This window comes from Chrysochloris asiatica, unplaced genomic scaffold (genome assembly GCF_000296735.1).
Source record: "Chrysochloris asiatica unplaced genomic scaffold, ChrAsi1.0 scaffold00001, whole genome shotgun sequence".
In the NCBI taxonomy this organism is placed as follows: Eukaryota; Metazoa; Chordata; class Mammalia; order Afrosoricida; family Chrysochloridae; genus Chrysochloris; species Chrysochloris asiatica.
The window spans coordinates 30331612-30350878 of NW_006408519.1; the positions used below are offsets into that span (position 1 = coordinate 30331612).

Consider the following 19267-nt stretch of genomic DNA (forward strand, 5'->3'; position numbering starts at 1 on the left):
TTTCTTGTACTTTGGACATGCTATTAGGAGGGACCAGTCCCTGGAAAAGGCCATGATGCTTGGTAAAGTGGAGGGTCAGCAATAAAGATGAAAACTCCAACAAGATGGATTGGCACATTGGCAGCAGCAATGGGCTTAGGCTTAACAATAATTGTGAAGATATAGCGGAACTGGGCAGTGTTTCATTCTGTTGTGCATAGGATCACTATTAGTCAGAACAAACCCATAGCACTTAACAACTTACATATGTTGATTGTATGTTGTGAAAGATGAGTAAACCATTTTTTTAGGTTTAAAAAAATGAACTCCGAAATTTGGGATGTTTTATATGGCAGCATTTTACCAACTTTCAATGAAGAGTAGTCTTGTTAGGTCATTTTCTAGAGACAAATTTTATTAAACCATGGTCTTTTAGCTGTACACATTGATGTGCTCTTAACCTACCAAAGGTGACTTTGGAGCAGGGTTCTACCAACATCTCACAGCTTGTGGTGGTGAATGCCATTGTTGCCGAAGGTAACTGTATATACTCAGAAGTGTCCATGATGTGACCACCTGCAATGCACTGACCTCTAGCATAGGGAAATGGAGTAGGGCAGTCGATTTGGCCTAGCACCCAAACAGGGATAAAAATTCAGCTGCTGTTGAGTCTGGAAACTTCATGTGTGTCAGAGTGGAGCTATGCTGCATAGGGTTTTCAATGGCTGCTTTTTCAGGAGTAGATCATCAAGTCTTTCTTCTGAGCCCTGAGTGTCCTTGAACCACTAACCCTGCAGTTAGCACCCCTTCCCACACTGCTGTCAGAAGTTACTAGGGGATGACAGCCTTTCAGAAGGAGCCCTAGTAACGTAGTGGATTAGGAGCTAGGTTGCTAACTGCAAGGTCATAACTCTAAATCGACCAGTTGTTCTGTGGGAGAAAGATGAGACTTTCTGCCCCTGTAAAGGTTTATAGCTTTGGGAACACTATACAGGGTTGATGTGAGTTTGAACCTACTTGATGGCACACAATCACCACCACCACCAGCCTTTTGGGAAAAAACTACTGTACTGGGTACTGCTGTCGGACAAGGGTCAGTCGGACAAGTAGGACAAGGGTCAGTCTTCAAGAGGAGTTGGCTTTTACCCTGTGATAAGAGAGGGACTCTGTGTGGCGAGGAAGCTGAAGGTCAGAGGGGCAGGAATGCACGGTGGAGATCCAGTCAGATACAGACAGTGCCATGTCTCTACCTGCCTTGCTGTCTCATCTAATACAGTGAGTTGAACACAGTGCTTTTTTTTACTGTTTTTATTGTTTCTCAGGACATGTTTGTAATTTCTGGAGACATTTTTGATTGTCATGATTTGGGGAGCCAGGGTAGATGTCATGAATGCTGCTAAGTACCCCACAATGCACAGGGAAGTCTCCCATAACAAAGAATCATCCATCCCCAAATGTCAATAGAGAGATAGAAAAATGTGGGCCTTGTGATAGTAACAATTCTATCAACATGTTACTTTAAAGGATGTTGAGAAGGCCGAGCTTCTGATGGCAAATGACATACATGGGCTAACTGAAGCAAGATCGGCAGTCACCCAGAGCCAACTGCTGTGATTGCACAAAAGGAAAGATTCAAAGTAGCCATGACACTTTCCTTGGTTACCTTGGGGTACCTAGGAGGAAGAGCTTGAGTTAAGGTCAGTCCAAAGGAGTGAAAAATTTGCCATGAACACCCCATTCTTTGCCCCAACTTCTGTGTCTGCATTGGGACCGGTAAGTATGATTGACTCTGACATCTCTCAGTTGACTTGTTCTTAGGGGCACTGCGTTGGACTGAAGAACTTGAAGTTCTTAGTAGAAGTGGAATAACATTCATTGTCTGAAAACAAGATTTGTGTCCTGGGAAAAATGATCATCTGCTATGAGGTTGCCCACAGATTGTTTTGGGAGTTGAAGATCTCTGAAGAGTGTTATTAAACTTCCAAATATCCAGTTACTGCTATATCACCGCAACAGAAGTGAACTCTAGGGAGAAGGTGATTAAGGGAAAATGGTGGCTATTTCTCAACCATGGAAGAAACCATGCCTTCAAGTGTTATGAAAAATGACTCAATTTTCTCATTAGAAAAGAATTACCCATTTCCTTCTTCTATTGCCAAACACTGCTTTTTTTTTTTTTTTTAAACAGTTCAATGAGAGTATAAATTTGAGATTCATTGCTTGGGGGGGGGGGGGGGGAAGGAGGTTACCGTATTCTGGGATTTTTCAGGGTGAATGGTGAGTGGGCAGACAGACTGAAAAGAGAAAAATCTTGGGGACTGAGCTGGGCCAACATGGCATCAGTTGGTTCTGTGTAGCAGGATGTATCAATGTGATGGGAACAAATTCTGACTTGCTGAAAAGGAAACAAGGTTAAAAAAATTTTTTTGCTTTGAGCAAATTTCTGTCTCAATCACTATCAAGATAATGAATGCTATTCTTTCACCTAGTAAGAATTTAAATTTGAAGTGGATCCAAACTTATGAATTCTTTTTAAAAAAATTCTTTCTAGCATTTTATCTTCCTTTTCTTTTCCACTTCCAAGCTCCCATCACATAAAGGTGGATTATTTTATTGTTTCAAATTTGATCTTCAAGTCTTCATTCTCTTTCCGCTTCAGTCCATCCAGAAGTAGTAATAATCGTAGTAGTTGTTAAGTACCATTGATTTGGTTCTGATTCATAGCGACCCTGTACAGGTTTTTCAAGAAGCGACTGGTGGGTTTGAACTGCCAACCTTGTTAGCAATCCATTGCTTATCCTGGTGCCACACCAGGTAGTCATTAAAAAAATAGCTATAACAAAGCAGTAATGATAATATAATGTCCTCAGCCCCTAAAACTAAGGCTAACCTTGGCCACAGCAATGGTCTAAGGGTTTGGTACATAATCCAGGCCAGTAGAATTCTTTCCTGACATTATATTTATGGACACTTAGAGAATGAAACTCTTTGTCTTGAGGTTGCTAAGCTGGAACTATGTGGGACCATGGAAATCTCTGGTGCCCAAGCTATCTGTGATTATACTTAAAGACAGATCTGGATATGTTCTTTTTGATGATGAATACTACCCCATTCCTCTTCAATTTGTCATTCCCAGCATAGTAAACTATGTAATTGTCAGATTCAAAATGATCAAGCCCAGTCCCTTTCAGCTCAATAATGCTTAGGATATTGATATTTATGCGTTCCCTTTCAGTTTTGACAATTTCCAATTCTCCTAGATTCATACTTCATTCATTCCTTGTTCAGATTATTAATGGATGCTAACAGCTGTTTCTCTTCATTTTGAGGTGTGCCTCATCAGTAAATGAAGGTCCTGAAGGCTTTACTCCATTCTTGTCATCACAGTTAACTACTTTGAGGAAGCAGCTTTTCCCCAGTCATATTTTGAGTGCCTTCTAACCTGAGGGGCTCATCTTCTGGCACTGTATCTGGCAATATTCTGGTGCTTACCATTTTGCAATATTCAGTATTCTGGTGCTGTCAGCTTTCCACTGTTACTCATAAGGTTTTCAGTGATTAAGTATTCGGAAGTGGTCCTTCTCGCCTTCTTCCTAGTCTGTTTTCACTTGGAAGCTCAGCTAAAACCCGTCCACCTTTAGTGACCCTGCTGGTATTTAAAATACCTGTGGCATAGGTTCCAGCGTCACAGTGACAGGCAAGCCCCTACAGTAGGGCAGATTGACAGACGTGTGGTGGTGTGAGCCATTACCACGTCCTTACTACTCAATGCAGCGGTTCCCAAAGTATGGTCGCTGGGTCAGTAGCATCAGCAGCTGCTAGGAAATTCTCAGAAGTGGAAATTCATGGACCCCAGTCCAGACATTCTAGGAGAGGGTACAGCTTGCTGTCTTAACAAGCTCTCTGAGGGAATCTGATGTATAAAGTTTATAAACAATAGTTTAGGATCAGCACTGGATTGTGAACCATAAGGTCAGAAGTTCAAATCTATCATATGCTCCTTGTTATTGTTGTGCTGTGCCATGGAGTCGGTTCCGACTCATATCGACCCTGTACAGGGTCTCCGAGGCTATAAATCTTTATGGGAGCAGAAAGTCTCATCTTTCTCCAGCAGAACAGCTGGTAGTTTCAAACAGCTGACCGTGCAGTTCACAGCCCGATTTGTAACCACTACACTACCAGAGCTCCTAACTGCTCCTTAGAAACCCTATATAGGGTCACTATGTAATACTAGACGGCACTTCACAACACCAACACATAGCCTAAAGTTGGAATTGACTTGAGGTCACTTATGTGGCACTGTAGGATAAGCACTGGACAGCCAACCACAGGGTTGGTGGTTCAAACTCAACAGAGGCTCCCTGGAAACCTTATACAGAGTTGCTATGAGTGAAGACCGACTCGACAGCACTTAACAACAACTAGACTAAATTAGTGAGACCCAAGTTGCTCAGCAAAAGAGAAGAATGCTTGAAAGGAGACGGATTCACACAGTAACTGCAGCAATGGGCTCAAATATAGCAATAATTGTGAGGATGGTACAAAACTGGGCAGTGTTTTGTTCTGTTGTCCATAGGGTCACTGTGAGTCAGAACTGACTGACTTCACCTGACAGCAGCAAAATATTGACACTTGGTAAAGTCAGTGAATGTGAGGGAACCCCTCAGTGAAATGAATGAACAGTCACAACAATAGAGTCAAGTAGACCAAGCATCATGAAGCTAGTACAAGACTGGGAAACATTTTGTCCTGTATTATATAAGGTCACTGCAAGTCAGAGCTGACTTCATGGCAACTAATAAATAATGAAAACATACCCATAGACTTCCAGCAAGATGGTGGACGAGGCAGACGCACTACATGGACCCTCTACAACAAAGATTTGAGAGACCAGAAGAAAATCCTGGAATCCTGAGCTTCAGAGGAAAGTTTAGAGAAGTGGACTGAGGGCTTACTGGGAGAAGTTGAGCTGGGACAGCAAAACAGGGAGATTAACTGCTGAATACCTGGCCAGAAGTAGAGCTGCCATCTTGAATTTTTGTGAGCAGCTTTGGTGACTAGAAGGTGGCCTGGCAAAGAAGATTCACCAAGGTGACGGAATAGGTGTGATTCTTTCTTTTTCCCCACACTGACCATAGCTGTGGCCAGCTCCCATCCTCACCCACCCCCATCAAAGACCCTGCTCTTTGGGAGTTCGGATCCTTGTGGCTGTGAACCACAGCAGTGTGAGGTGGGAGCAGGCTGTGCCTCTTTGGTACCTGGATTGAGGTGGGTTCAGCCCCAGACCTACAGAATCCACAAAGCTACCAGACTAGAATTAGTCTAGAAGAAACCCTCCTAACCAGCCACCCCTCCCTCACCTTTCCCCCAGCTGATCCTAACAGACATTGAAAACAGCTCCATCAAGGGCCTCCTTGAATTACTTCTGGATTGAGTGACCAGAACATAGATAATATCTAGGCCTTTAGGAACTCCAGCTAGGGCCAGGCACTCCACTGTTACAGTCCTCCTGGACCTACCTCATGAGCTCCTCGGCTGGCAGGAGCCCCCCAGGGTTTTCTCGTTTCTGGATCCAACATCTTTATTATTTTTTTGCTTTTGTTGTTTTTGTTTGTTTATTGTTTTTCTTCTCCTTCTTTCCATTCCCTTGAATTTTAGCATTTCTATCTCTGTTTTTGTTTTTCCTTCTTTTCTTCTGTTTCTCATTTCCCCTCGTCTTTTGATCTTTTTTTTACTACTTCATTCGCTCTTTATCTTTCCATCTTCCCTTTCCCTGGTTTCTCTAAATGTTTTTTCTTTTCTTTCTTTTTTTTTCTCTCTTCAAAAAGTGCCTTTTCCTGTCCCTCTTTTTAATTATTATGTTCTCTTTTTTTTCCCTGGCTCTACCTGTTTTTATTTCTTTTTTGTTATTTTCCCCTTTCAATGGTGGGTGCCTGTTTGCTTGTTCTGTTTTGGGTTTTTGTGTGTGTTTAGGGATGGTGGTGGGGCATTTCCCCTTTTTCCCACCCAACAGGAGACAGCAACTGTGCCCATACAGCCCAGTCACAACCATACCATTTGCAGCTCCAGCCACTGGACAAGAGCCAACACCAGCTCCCAAACAATAGGTAGCATCCAACACCAGCCGAATTCACCTTAAACTGAGGTGCACAAATGGCAAATGGAAAACTGTGCACACACTTCTATTATCAACTACACTCACAGGAGACAGTTGGTGAGTGGCTAAGAACACATCAACATATAATTATCAATTAAATACAAATATGACAACACCACAATGTCCCAAGGAAACAATTTTAGCTTATAGGAAGAAACAAGAAAGAATGGCTCAAACAAATGACCAAAATGCAGAGGAAGAAAAGATAATGGAACTAACTGAAAGATAATTCAAACAATGATATTTACTTACCTGCAAAGGATTAACAGAAAGATTGAGGAAAGTAAGGGAACACAGAAAACCTCTAGTAGAATTCAAAATAACACTACAAGAACAAACAGACAAAATAAATGCAAATTTTGAAACAATACAAAGCCTGCAATTAAAAATACAGAAGGTTGGTCAGAGAAAAAGAGGAAGACCCCCAACGAGATGGATTGGCCAAGTGGCAGCATCGATGGACTCAAGTGTGGCAACAGTAGTGAGGTTGGCCCAGGATCGGGTAGTGTTTCGTTCTGCTGTGCATAAGGTCGCTATGAGTCAGTGCTGACTCAACGGCACCTAACAACAACAACAACAACAACAACAACAACAACAAACCTTATGGTTCAAACCAACCTTGCAGTCTAGTACATTATCCCACAAACTGTCCTTGCAATTCAGTGCATTATCCCACAGTGCGACTCCCTTGGATAAACAAACTTTGGTAGATACACACAATCATATATGCAATGTTGAAGAATAACAATGAATCTGCGAAACACCTCACAGCATGGATGAACCTGGAAGACATTATGCTGAGTAAAATTAGCCAGTCACAAAAGGACAAATATTGTGTGAGACCACTATTGTAAAAACTTAAGTAAATGTTTTCATACTGAAAAAAACAACAACAACAAAAAATACAGAAGGTTAATACTAAGACTTCAGAAATAGACAATACCTTGAAAGGGCAAAGGAGTAGATTTGAAGCAATGGAAGCCCAAATTAGTGAGCTTGAAGAGAAATTTCTCAATACTAATATGCTGATGTTATTAAGTGCTGTTGAGTCAGTTCAGACTTATAGTGAACATGTATAGGGTTTCCAAGGAGTGGCTGGTGACTTTGAACTGCCAACCTTGTGGTTTAAGCCAACCTTGAGGTCTAGTGCATTATCCCACTGCACCACACCAGGATCAGAAAACAGAATGAAAAAATCTGAAGAAAGCCTAAGAGTTGTGTGAGACACCATGAAGAAGAATAACTTATAGGTGATCAGAATTCCAGAAGAGGAAGAGAGAAAATTGTTGAGAATTGTTGGAAGAAAACTTCCTTAACATCATGAATATGAGAAGATAAGCATATGAGAAGCAGAACAAATCCCAAAGAGGATAGATCCAAAAATAAAATTACCAAGAGCTATCAAAAGCAAATGTTCCAAAACCCAAAACAAGGCAAGAACCCTAAGAACAGCTTGGGAGAAATGAAAAGTTACCTACAAAAGAATCAATAAGACTAAGCTCTGATTTCTCAGCAGAAACTATACAGGCAAGAAAGCAATGGGATGACATACATAAAACTCTGAATGAAAGATTGCTAGCCAAGAATCATATACCCAACAAAGCTGTTCCTCAGATTGTTGTTGTTGTTGTTAAGTGCCGTCGAGTCGGTTCCAACCCATAGCGACCCTGAACAGGGTTTCCGAGGCTGTAAATCTTTATGGGAGCAGAAAGCCTCATTTTTCTCCCATGTAGCAGCTGGTAGTTTCGAACTGCTGACCTTGCGGTTTGCAGCCCGATTCGTAACCACTACGCTACCAGAGCTCCTTTGCTCCTCAGATACGATGGTGAAATTATGACCTTTTCAGATAAACAGAAAGTAAAGGAATTTGTAATAACCAGACCAACTTTACAAAAATACTAAAGGTGTTCTCTGGACTGAGAACCAACAACAGAAGCAATAACCTGAGATTGGCAGACATGACAACACCACCCAGAACTCAACCCAGATACAGAAGTACTGAAAGTAAAAAAAGTCTTGTTGTTGTTGTTGTTGTTAAGTGCCATCGAGTTGATTCCGAGCCATAGAGACCCTGTATAGAGTTTCCAAGGAACGACTGGTGAGCTTGAACTGCCGACCTTGCAGTTCAAATGGATTTGCAGTCTGGTGCATTAACCCACAGCGCCCCACCAGGACTCTATGATATCAATTTATAATGAAGTCAACTACAAAACAAAAAGTAGAAATAGAACTTCCAAATGGTGAGGAAGTCAAATAGACTTCAAGATAAAACAGACTGTCTTAAACCAGGAGAAAAATTGAACAATTACAGGTTAATCTTAGAGAAAATTAATACACCTTCACATTAAAATAAAGAATAAGAAAAACAGAAAGATTAAGTAAACATTAACACAACAGAAATGAAAATGGAAAGAAAATCCACAAGCAAAATTAACTCAGTGCAAAAAATTATGGAACAAAGAATCCAGCAGCACCTCAAAAATATACACACAGAAAAGTGGCAACAATCAGTTCATGTTGTTGTTGTTGTTGTTGTTAAGTGCCATCGAGTCTGTACCGACTCATAGCGACCTCATGCACAGCAGAATGAAACACTGCCTGATCCTGGGCCAACCTCACTACTGTTGCCACACTTGAGTCCATTGATGCTGCCACTTGGCCAATCCATCTCGTTGGGGGTCTTCCTCTTTTTGTCTGACCCTCCACCTATACCAAACATGAGATACCTATTGATAATTACACTGAATGTAAATGGATTAAATGTACCAGTCAAGAGACTGAGAGTAGCAGAATGGTTAAGAAAACAGGATGTTTCAATATGTTGTCTACAAGAGACACATCAAAAAGATGGAGACAGCCTAAATGCCCATTAACAGAATGGTTAAACAAACTTTGGTACACATGCACAGTGGAATACTATGCAAAGTTGAAGAATAACAATGAATCTGCAAAACACCTCTTAACATGGATAAATCCAGAGGACATTATGCTGAGTGAAATCTGTCAATCACAAAAGGACAAATATTGTATGAGACCAATTTTGTCACAAATGAAGAAAAGGTTTTCTTGATAAAAGAAACATTCTATGATGGTCACGGAGAGATTACTTATAGACTACAGGGTGGTGTTGTTAGTGCCACTGAGTCAGTTCTGATTCATAGTGACCTCGTCTAGGGTTTCCAAGCAGTAACTGGTGGGTTTGAACCATTGACTTTGCAGTTCAAACTGACCTTGCAGTCCAGTACTTTATCCTTCAGCGCTACACCTAGAGGGCAGACACATGTTAACATGAGTGACGGGGCAGGAAATGTACTACAAGAAGGAAGTTGGCAGTGGAAGATGAATGTAGCAGGAGACATAGGGAAGAATGTAAGAGTTAAAGTGAATTGAGGTAAATACTGCAACTGATGGTAGGTGGGGAGGATTGCAATTATTGTAATGAAGCAAATGGTAAGATCTGTTGACTGTAAAACAGATGTAAACCTTCACTTAATAAACAATAAAGAGTTTTTTGTGTTTTTCTTTTTTTTTAAACCTACTCATAGTGGTGTTTTTATATAATATTTTCCAGGATAGGAGGTTTCCTTTCTCATAAGGAAGGTAGAATTACACAATGGAGATGGTTTACTGTTTGGGGTTCACTGTGTCACATTCAGGTTTAGAAATTACAGTGTAACGAACATCCTTTGTTAAACCCATACTTGGTTTCCTCCCAAATGCCCAGTTCTATTTTTACCCAGTTCTATTTTTACCCGGTTCCAGAACTGCCTTTCTCTTCCCTGGAGGCTGACCATGTCCCCTACCTGTCTTGTAGCCATCACTTGTGGTTCCTGATCCAATCTCATCTGAACTCTCCCAGTATCCACCTGCTACAAGTCCCAAACAGTTTCCCATTTTAGACAATATTTATGTTGGCTAAATATTGGCATAAGCAAGTCATAGCTTGGCATGTTGTTAAACACCACAGCAGACGCTGAGCAGATGTCTTCCTGTTTAAACATTGGTTTTCATTTATGGCTGCTCAGAGTGACACCTGTCTTCATTGGCAGTGTGCTGAAAAGTTCTTGTAAGGGTAATGGAACGGTCCAGTTTCGTGTTGCATTTACAAATGTGGCATCACCTGGGGAGCATTTACAAATGCCAAATGCCCAGACCACCCACCATTGCAGTTAAATCAGGCTCTGAGGGTGGGGTGGGGTGGGGTGGGAGTTTTACAAAGCTCCCTAGGGAATTCCAATGTGTTCCAGTTCAAAGTTTCTAAACTTGAATGTGCATAAGAAATCATATGAGGATCTCATTAAAACACAGATCCTGATTCAATAGGGTTGGGTGAGACCCAGGAGTCTGTATTTCTAACAAGAACTCAGGCAGTGAGGATGAAGCTGCTCATTGAAGGACCATACTTAGAGTAACAAGTCTGTAGCCTTTCTAGTGCTTGCTAATCAGCCTTGCAAAGATTGTCCAGAAAGCAGTAATTCTCTTGAGTCTCCACGTTGATCCATTCTGCTCTTCTCCATCACCTGCCCCCCACTCCCCCATACTCTACAGCAGCACTCTACTGGTATCTCAGTGTGGACCACTCTATTCTCTTGATAGTGATTCCCTTGAAAGCCACCACCACAATATAGTTAAAGAGTCCTTCGGTTCAAGAGAAACAAACTTTTCTGTGGATCTTATTTTCTATGTATGTACACCCATCTGCCAGAAGCACACTGAGCACAAAGACATGTCCTCCAGGCTAAGCAAACCCTCTGAACAATATTGCTCCAAATAGATTAGTCATTAACAATGATGTCACTAAAGGGAACTGCTCTGGGTGACACTGTGAGACGGGGCGACACCAAAATGAATGTCTGGAAAATGTGTGTGTGTGTCATTTCAATGAAATTTATTATTTTTTAAATAACGATATTCCTGCAGTTAGTTATAACAACCTAAGCATTTTTCATAAGTCTGGTTTGCATGTTATCAATATGCCTATGAGGCTAAAACTCAGCGCTAATTTAGCTTTTTAATCGTCTACTGAGCTCTCATTATTACCCAATCACAACGACACTTTGAATCACGTGGTTTCACCCGCATGCGCTGTAAGCACACGAGGTTGGTTTTGTTGTCGATATTTTTATAGCAGCTGATCTTGTCAAATGTTCTGGTGTTTTAGTTATCATACTGTGATAAACAGTATTTGTGCGCCTATATCCATAACATTTTTGAAAATGAAGTAATCATTAAAGAAAAAGGAGGATAAAAATGGCGTCCTCTCAATTATCAATAATGTAATTCGTAATGAAATTCTGTAAAGAAAGATTTTACAAAACAATATTGTTTTTATTCATATAATTTAGGAGCTGTTCAATGCAAACCACTTACAACCATATGTATCACATATTATTCGAAGATTTAGGAGACCAGGTGCTGTAGTGGATTAAGCATCTGGCTTCATTAACTGGGCTGCTACTTGCTAATCAAGCCCAGAGGTCCTCTGATGGAGAAAGATGAGGCTTTCTACTCACGTAAAGATTTACAGCCTTGGAACTCCTACACAGGGTCGCTAGGAGTCAGAACTGACTTGATTCAACAGCCAGCCAGTCTAAGATTGAAATTGATGCTCAGCATCACTAAGGTAATGTATGGTCTGGTATAGGACAAGGCCCATGGGGTGGGGTGAGGTGACACCCTAAGTTACCATAGTAGGTGACCCCAACCTCAGTAATACCACTGGCCACAAATACTAGGTCTCTGGTCAGAAGGAGTCATTATGATGGAAAGGAATTGGGAGAAGCGCAAAGCAATTTACAGTATGGGATAATTCCATTTACAGAATCTTGGAAAATAACCTGCCTAATGTTTGGCGCTGTGGGCTAATGCGTCAGACTGCAAAGTCGTTTGAACTGCAAGGTCAGTGGTTCAAGCTCACCAGCTGCTCCTTGGAAGCCCTATAGAGGGTCGCTATGGGTCGGGATCGACTCAATGGCATTGACAACAACAATGTTCTATTGAGCCCTGGTGTCGCAATGTAGGATAAGCACTGCACTGGAAATACAAAAGGTTGGCAGTCAAACCCACCAGCTGCTTTTGGAAACCCTATTTAGGGTCGTTATGAGTCAGAACTGACTGGACGGTTGTTGTTATTATGGGTCGTGGAGTCGTTCCGACTCATAGCAACAATATTCTATTGGCTTTAGACCAATGCTTGTCAAATTGTTATCTGAGGCCTATGGCCTGTGAACTTATTCTTGAGGATCCAAAACTTTTCTATGAGGCTTTTAAAGCAGTTTATTGTATACTTATAAGAAGCTATAAAACCAATAATAAAGACAGTGCATGTTCAGGATGACTCAGTGCTGGCATATGATTTCAGTACTTGTATTGGTGTTTAGATCTATGATGATACTTACACCAAACACCCATGCTTTAATTGTTGCGTGCTTATGATAAAAGAACAGAGAACAGAGAGGGAGGCTTTATATAAGAAGCATGTGTTTGAGTCAAGAGAAGGCCAATGGTATTTCAGGGAGCTGTATAAACAAAAGTTCCCCAGTAGGTTGAATAGAAAAACGTGATACAAGAACTCAGTAGCACCCCACATTGTATTTCAGACATGGTGAAACTCAAAGCCAAAAAAAAAACAAAACAAACCCCCAAATCCAGTTTAATAACAATCAGAACCATATTTTTACATTTAATACATTTAATCTCAGCAAAATAGCATTGTCTACCCCACGGAAAAAGGGAACTCGGTGGCTCTGTAGGATAAGCATCGATTTTCGAATCACAAGGTTGGCAGTTCAAGCCCACTAGCTGCTCTGTGGGAGAAAGATGAGGCTTTCTCCTCCCTCAAAGATTTACAAGCCTCAGAAATCCAGTACAAGGTCATTACGAGTGGTCAAGTGCTCAGATGCTAACCCAAAGTCAGTGGTTCGAATGTGTGAGCCACTCCACAGGAGAAAGATGTGTCAGTCCGCTTCCACAAAGATTTACAAGCCAGTAATCCCTCTGGGACCATTCTACTGCGCTGCCCTATAAAGTTGCTATGAGTTGAAATCAACTCAACAGTCGCAAGTTTGCTTGTTTTTTTTTTTTTTTTTTGGAACCCACTACATTAATAATACGACATCTGGTGTGACACTGTGGATCAGCACTGCATTGGGAAGCACAAGGTCTGCAGTTCAAACCCACCAGCTGATCCTGGGGAACCCTATACAGAGTCGCTATGAGTTGGAACGGACTTGACAGCACTTAACAACAACAACAAATGAATCACAGGAGTCCTGGTGTGGCACTGTAGGCTGAAGTACTAGACTGCAAGGTCGGTTTGAACCGCAAGGTCTGTGGTTCAAACTCATCAGCTGCTCTTGAAAATTCAAGTAACTTTTTAATGCAAATAATTTAAGATATTATTGGATGACTATTTTTTGTTCTTTATAAAAGGGCTCTGCATTTACTCAGTTATGATTTTTACATTTCCTTACTGTCATTGTCATTGTTGTTAAGTGCCATTGAGTCAATTCTGCACAACAGAACGACACACAACCCAGTCCTGTACCAGCCTCAGAATTGTTGTGATGTTTGAGCCCACTGCTCCTGCCACTGTGTCCTTCCGTCTTTCTCTGAAATGTCATAAAGGCCATCATGTACCCTCATGAATATGCTATCAAGGGGGCACTTGGAAATGTAAACTGAGCTTCTAGACACTTAGGTTCCTGTTAGCCAGCATTGAGTCACACCTCAAGCCCAATGGAATTGGCCCAGTGTGATTCATAGGGTTTATGTACATTGGCTGATTTTTTAAAGTGTCTTGCTGGATCTTTCTTCCTAGTCTATCTTTGCAGGAAGTTCTGCTGAAACCAGTTCAGCACACAGCAACATCCAAACCTCCACTGAGGGTTGCACATGAGGTTCATTGGCTAGGACTCAAACCCAGGTCTCCTGCATGGGAGGCTGGGGAGAATTTTACCATAAAATGCCTCCTCTAGAAGTTTACATTCTGACGTTGTTGTTGTTAAGTGCCATCGAGTTGGTTCTGACCCATAGAGACCCTGTACAGGGTTTCCGAGGCTGTAAATCTTTACGGGAGCAGAAAGCCTCATCTTTCTCTCATGGAACAGCTGGTAGTTTCGAACTGCTAACCTTAAGGTTCGCAGCCCGATTTGTAACCACTACGCTACCAGAGCTCCTTACATTCTGACATTAGCAGCAAACATGGTAATGTTGTTTCCTGAGGGAAACCTTCCTGCTTGGAAGGACTATTGTACCTGCTGAGGAGATGTTTCGATTGGAGGATTGAAGGTCCAATATGAAGGGTCATTAGTAAGCACTTGGGCCTTCCCTTGATATAATTTGGAGGAAGATAAAGTGCTTACGGGCTGCTGTCCCTCTGGCTCCCTGCTCCCTCCTGGATGGCTGACAGGCTGCACTGTCGGGAGCTGGCTACCCCTTTGGGGCAACTGGTGACTGCCTTCTGAGAGGGAGTAGGACTGGCTCTGAGGATTTAAAATAGAAATATGTCAAAATGCTTGCCCACTCTCAAAGACCAGCTGCTTGGAGGTTGACTTGTAAAAACTGGATTTGGCCCCCTAAGCTGATAGTAAATGAAGGGGACAATTGTTACTCCGATTTCCAGAAGTCTTTAAAAAGTGGCTTTCCATTTCTCACAATGATACCCTAAATGGCTGACTCATAATCTTCACTAGTACCAAAATGCTATTTACTAATGTTTTTAAAAAAATAATGCCCCTTTGGAAAAAAAAAAAAAAGACTGGGGACTTACAAACATCTACATACAAGTTTAACATATAACAAAGATGTTGTTAAATGCTGTTGAGTTGGTTCCGACTCATAATTAATGACTCTGTATAGGGTTTTCAAGGAGCGGTTGGTGGGTTTGAACTACTGACCTTGCTGTTAATAGTACCGTGGTTATCCTACAGAGTAAAGATAAAAATCTTATAAGCAAAGCTATGTTGTTAGCTGCCATCGAGGCAATTCTGACTCATGGGGACTCCATATATGGGACAACCGAACTGTTCCTTCCCGTTCTCTTGGAGGTAGTCTTTAGGAAAGCAGTTCTTTAGGCTTTTCTTCCTTAAAGCTCCTGGGTAGGTTTGAACAGCCAACCTTAAGGTTAGTTGTTGTTGTTGTTAAGTGCCGTCAAGTTAGTTCTGACCCATAGTGACCCTGTATAGGGTTTCTGAGGAGCAGCTGGTGAGCTTGAACCACCGACCTTGCAGTTCAAACAGTTTTGCAGTCTGGTGCATTAACCCACAGTGCCACACCAGGACTCCTTAAGATAGTCAACCATTTATACCATCCAGGCTCCTTAACAAAGTTATGGTCTGAATTTTGTAGTTTCATTCTTCATCCTTAATGTGCACACAATAAATTATTCTTGCTGAAGAAAGCTACACTAGGCACAGCAACATCTTATTAAAATTCTCATCACAACAACTTTAGATACATATTGTTCAATGTAAAAAATCAAGATTTAACTATGGTCTGTCTTGTGGACATGCTATTTACATGAGCCTAGATAGTCTATCTTGGATGTTTCCAAATATCTGGATGGGATGCTGTTTAGAAATGATCCTGAAGCAGTTTTAAGTTTCAATACAAGTTATATGGCCTCCCAGCAATGTTTCTATCTCAGTCTACTGATATTTGCAACATGAGTCTTTCTTTCCCAGGCATAGTTGCAGTTTGCGAAACTTTGCTACAAACTATAACAATTTTAGTCTACATTCCACAAATATATATTAACCATCTGTTCTCTGCAAAGGCACCATTTACTTTTTTTTAAAAAAGCATCCCTTTTGCCTCTCCCAAGACCTTCTTGGAGCTCTGGTAGCTTAGTAGTTATGAATCGGGCTGTAAACCACAAGGTCAACAGTTCAAAACTACTAGCTGTTCCGCGGGAGACAGATGAGGCTTTCTGCTCCTGTAAAGATTTACAGCCTTGGAAACCCTGTATAGGGTCGCTATGAGTCAGAACCGACTCCACGGCACATAACCAACCAAAGACCTTCTTGGCGTCCTGGTGTAGCGCTATGGGCTAATGCACCAGACTGCAAAGTCGTTTGAACTGCAAGAACAGTGGTTCAAGCTCACCAGCTGCTCCTTGGAGACCCTATACAGGGTCGCTATGGGTCGGAATTGACTGGATGGCACTGAACAACAAGGCCTTCTTAGAGTCCTGGTATGACTCTGTAGGATAAGCACACAACTGCTAACCATAGGTTGGTAGTTTAAACCCAGCAGCCTGTCCATGGAAACCCTATACAGGGTTGCTATAAGTTGGAACTGACTCCATGGCGCTAATAAGAAGACCTTTTGCCTCTGGGGGAAAACCTTTCAAATTCATTTTTAAATCATGGTATGCTTTTGTTAAGAAGCTGTAATAGTTTAGTGGATTATGAGCTGGGCTGCTAACAGAAAGGCCAGCAGTTCGAATCTACCAGTCGCTTCAGGGGAGAAAAATGAGATGTTCTGCTCCAGTAAGTATTTACAGCTTCAGAAACCCTACACAGGGTGGCTATGAGTTGGGACCGACTCCACTTCACACAACCACCACCACCATGCTTTTGTTAAAAACAGTAATGAAAGTAAACATAAAATATAAAAGTACCAATCCTTATTTCATAATTTAAGTTCCTCTACAGTTAAACCTCAAATAAAATTTTAGCAGTTTGACTACTTACATGATGATTGCCCATTTTCGTCTTTCTAGATAGTTGATCTGAATTTCATGAAGAGATCAGCTCTCCTGCTGGCAAAGTTGATAATGGTTTTTCCAAGGCATCATACTAGCTCTTGAGATTAATAAATAACTTTTGCATTGAATTTGAATATAGTGTAGGGGATGGGTAGTGAGCAGCAACAGCTACAAATGAAATTAAACTGCCAACGCTGTTTAAAGAGCAGGCTCTCTCTTTAAAAAATAAAATACTGATTAATAAACAAAATGTTGACTTTTTTAAAAAGTTGATTAATTATGTTCACAACTAAATTAATTGCCTCACTTCTGGATTGTGAGTGTGTATTTGAATCTATAAGGAGCTCTGGTAGCGTAGAGATTAAGAATCGGGCTGCGAACTGCAAGGTCAGCAGTTCGAAACTACCAGCAGCTCTGTGGGAGAAAGATGAGGCTTTCTGCTCCCATAAAGATTTACAGCCTCGGAAACCCTGTACAGGGTCGCTATGAGTCAGAACCAACAGCACATAACAACAACAATAACAACATTTGAAACTATATCTTGTGATAATAAAAGCATTAAGCAAGTATAGGGTAAAACCTTGCTGATTTCCTAATATCACTCTGATTACCACATAGAATCTTTTTGGAGCTACATGGAGTTAACTAACGTCATCCACTTATAATTTAATTAGTTTTAAATGAAAAAATTAACATGTACAGATGTTAATTTTTCTTCTAATAAATTGTATATTAATAAATAAAAGGGTACATGAAAAATAAGCCTATTAGGCCTCCTGGGCCATTTTCCAAAGGATTTCTTGTGAATTGTTTGAGAAATGATCTATGCATACACACACGTCTGTCTGTTCCTCTCTCTTCTCAGCCTGTTGTTTCAATAAATACGTTTGAATGCATTCTTTTCCTTGCTTCATTAGATGTTTCAGATATTAAGTAATATGCAACATTGCCATCTTTTTTTAAAATTTTCAGTTGTCTCATGGGATTTTATCATGTGTATGAACCAAACCTTATATATAAGCAGCCCATTTGGGTTGTTTCAATTTTTTGCTTTTACAAAACCGTTGAAGCAAGTAGCTCCATAGACACATGTCTGCTTACGCATATGTATATATCTGAAGAATAAAATCTTGGCATGAAATTGGTAGGTGTGTAAATGTAAACTTCTGATATAATGTATATTGCCACATCATCTTCCGCAGAGCCTGCACCAATTCACACCCCCTCTTCCAGAATGTTGTTGTTGTTGTCAGGTGCCATCGAGTCGGAACCGACTCATAGCGACCCCATGCATAGCAGAATGAAACAATGTCCGATTCTGGGCCAACCTCACTACCGCTGCCACACTTGAATCCATCAATGATTCCACCTGGCCAATCCATCTTTTTCTCTGTCCTGGTCTTCCTCTTTTTCTCTGTCCCTCCACCTTACCCAGCATGAGATCCTTCTCCAGCGACTGTTTCCTCCGGACAATATGTCCAAAGTATGAGAGGCGAAGCTTAGCCATCTTGGCCTCCAAGGAGCACTCTGGCTGCACTTCTTCCAAAACAGATCTATCAGTTCTTTTGGAAGTCCATGGCACTTTCAGTATTCTCCTCCAACACCACAACTCAAAGGCATCAATTCTTCTACGATCTTCCTTATGCACTGTCCAGCTTTCGCATCCATATGAGGTTATTGAAAACACCATGGCATGGGTCAGGCGCACCTCAGTCCTCAAGCTGACATCTCTGCTCTTCAATACTTTAAAAAGTTCCTGTACAGCAGATTTGCCCAATGCAATACGTCATCTGATCTCTTGACTGCTGCTTCTGCAAGTGTTGATAGTTGATCCAAGAAGAATGAAGTCCTTGACAACTTCAATCTTTTCTCCATTGATAAGAATGTTGTTCATTGGTCCAGTGGTGAGGATTTTTGTTTTCTTGACATTGAGATGTAATCCATATCGAAGGCTGTGCTCTTTGATCTTCATAAGCTAATGTTTCCAGTCCTCCAGAATATTCCTACATAATGATCAACACTACCTATGATGAAACTTTTCATCTTTTGCCACTTTTAATGGGGGAAGTTATCTCACTGTTTGAATTTATATTCCTTTCATTTTGATATCCACATATGTCCCATTTATGTCCTTACAAGCTATTTTCATGATTTTTGTATGTGAATCTGCCAGTTCATGCCCCTTATTAGTTTTTCTTTGGGGTTAATTTTTTCCTTATTGAGTTATAACAAGATAGTTGAAAAAAAAAAAAAAAGTCTAGGTCTTTGTCAAGTAGCAATTATTTTCCCCCAATTTGTTGTATGTCTTTTGTCTCTGTGTACATGTATGTTTTAAGTATGTATGTGTATGTCAAGAAAAATGTGCATTTTCATGTGTTCAAACCTATCAGTCTATTCCTTTGTGACTTGCTTAGAAAATGCAT

The 19267-nt window shown here is 41.0% G+C and overlaps 1 protein-coding gene across 1 annotated transcript in view; it reads right to left on the reverse strand.

The window, feature by feature from the left end:
• Positions 1-16845, reverse strand: part of ANXA13 (annexin A13) — an 85104-nt gene extending 68259 nt beyond the window's left edge. The window contains exons 1-2 of the mRNA XM_006830691.1: positions 16831-16845; positions 14500-14619 (exon numbers count right to left, since the gene is read on the reverse strand). Of these exons, the coding sequence (XP_006830754.1) occupies positions 14500-14619; positions 16831-16845 (135 nt within the window). The remainder of the gene's footprint in view (positions 1-14499; positions 14620-16830) is intronic.
• Positions 16846-19267: the final 2422 nt, after the last annotated feature.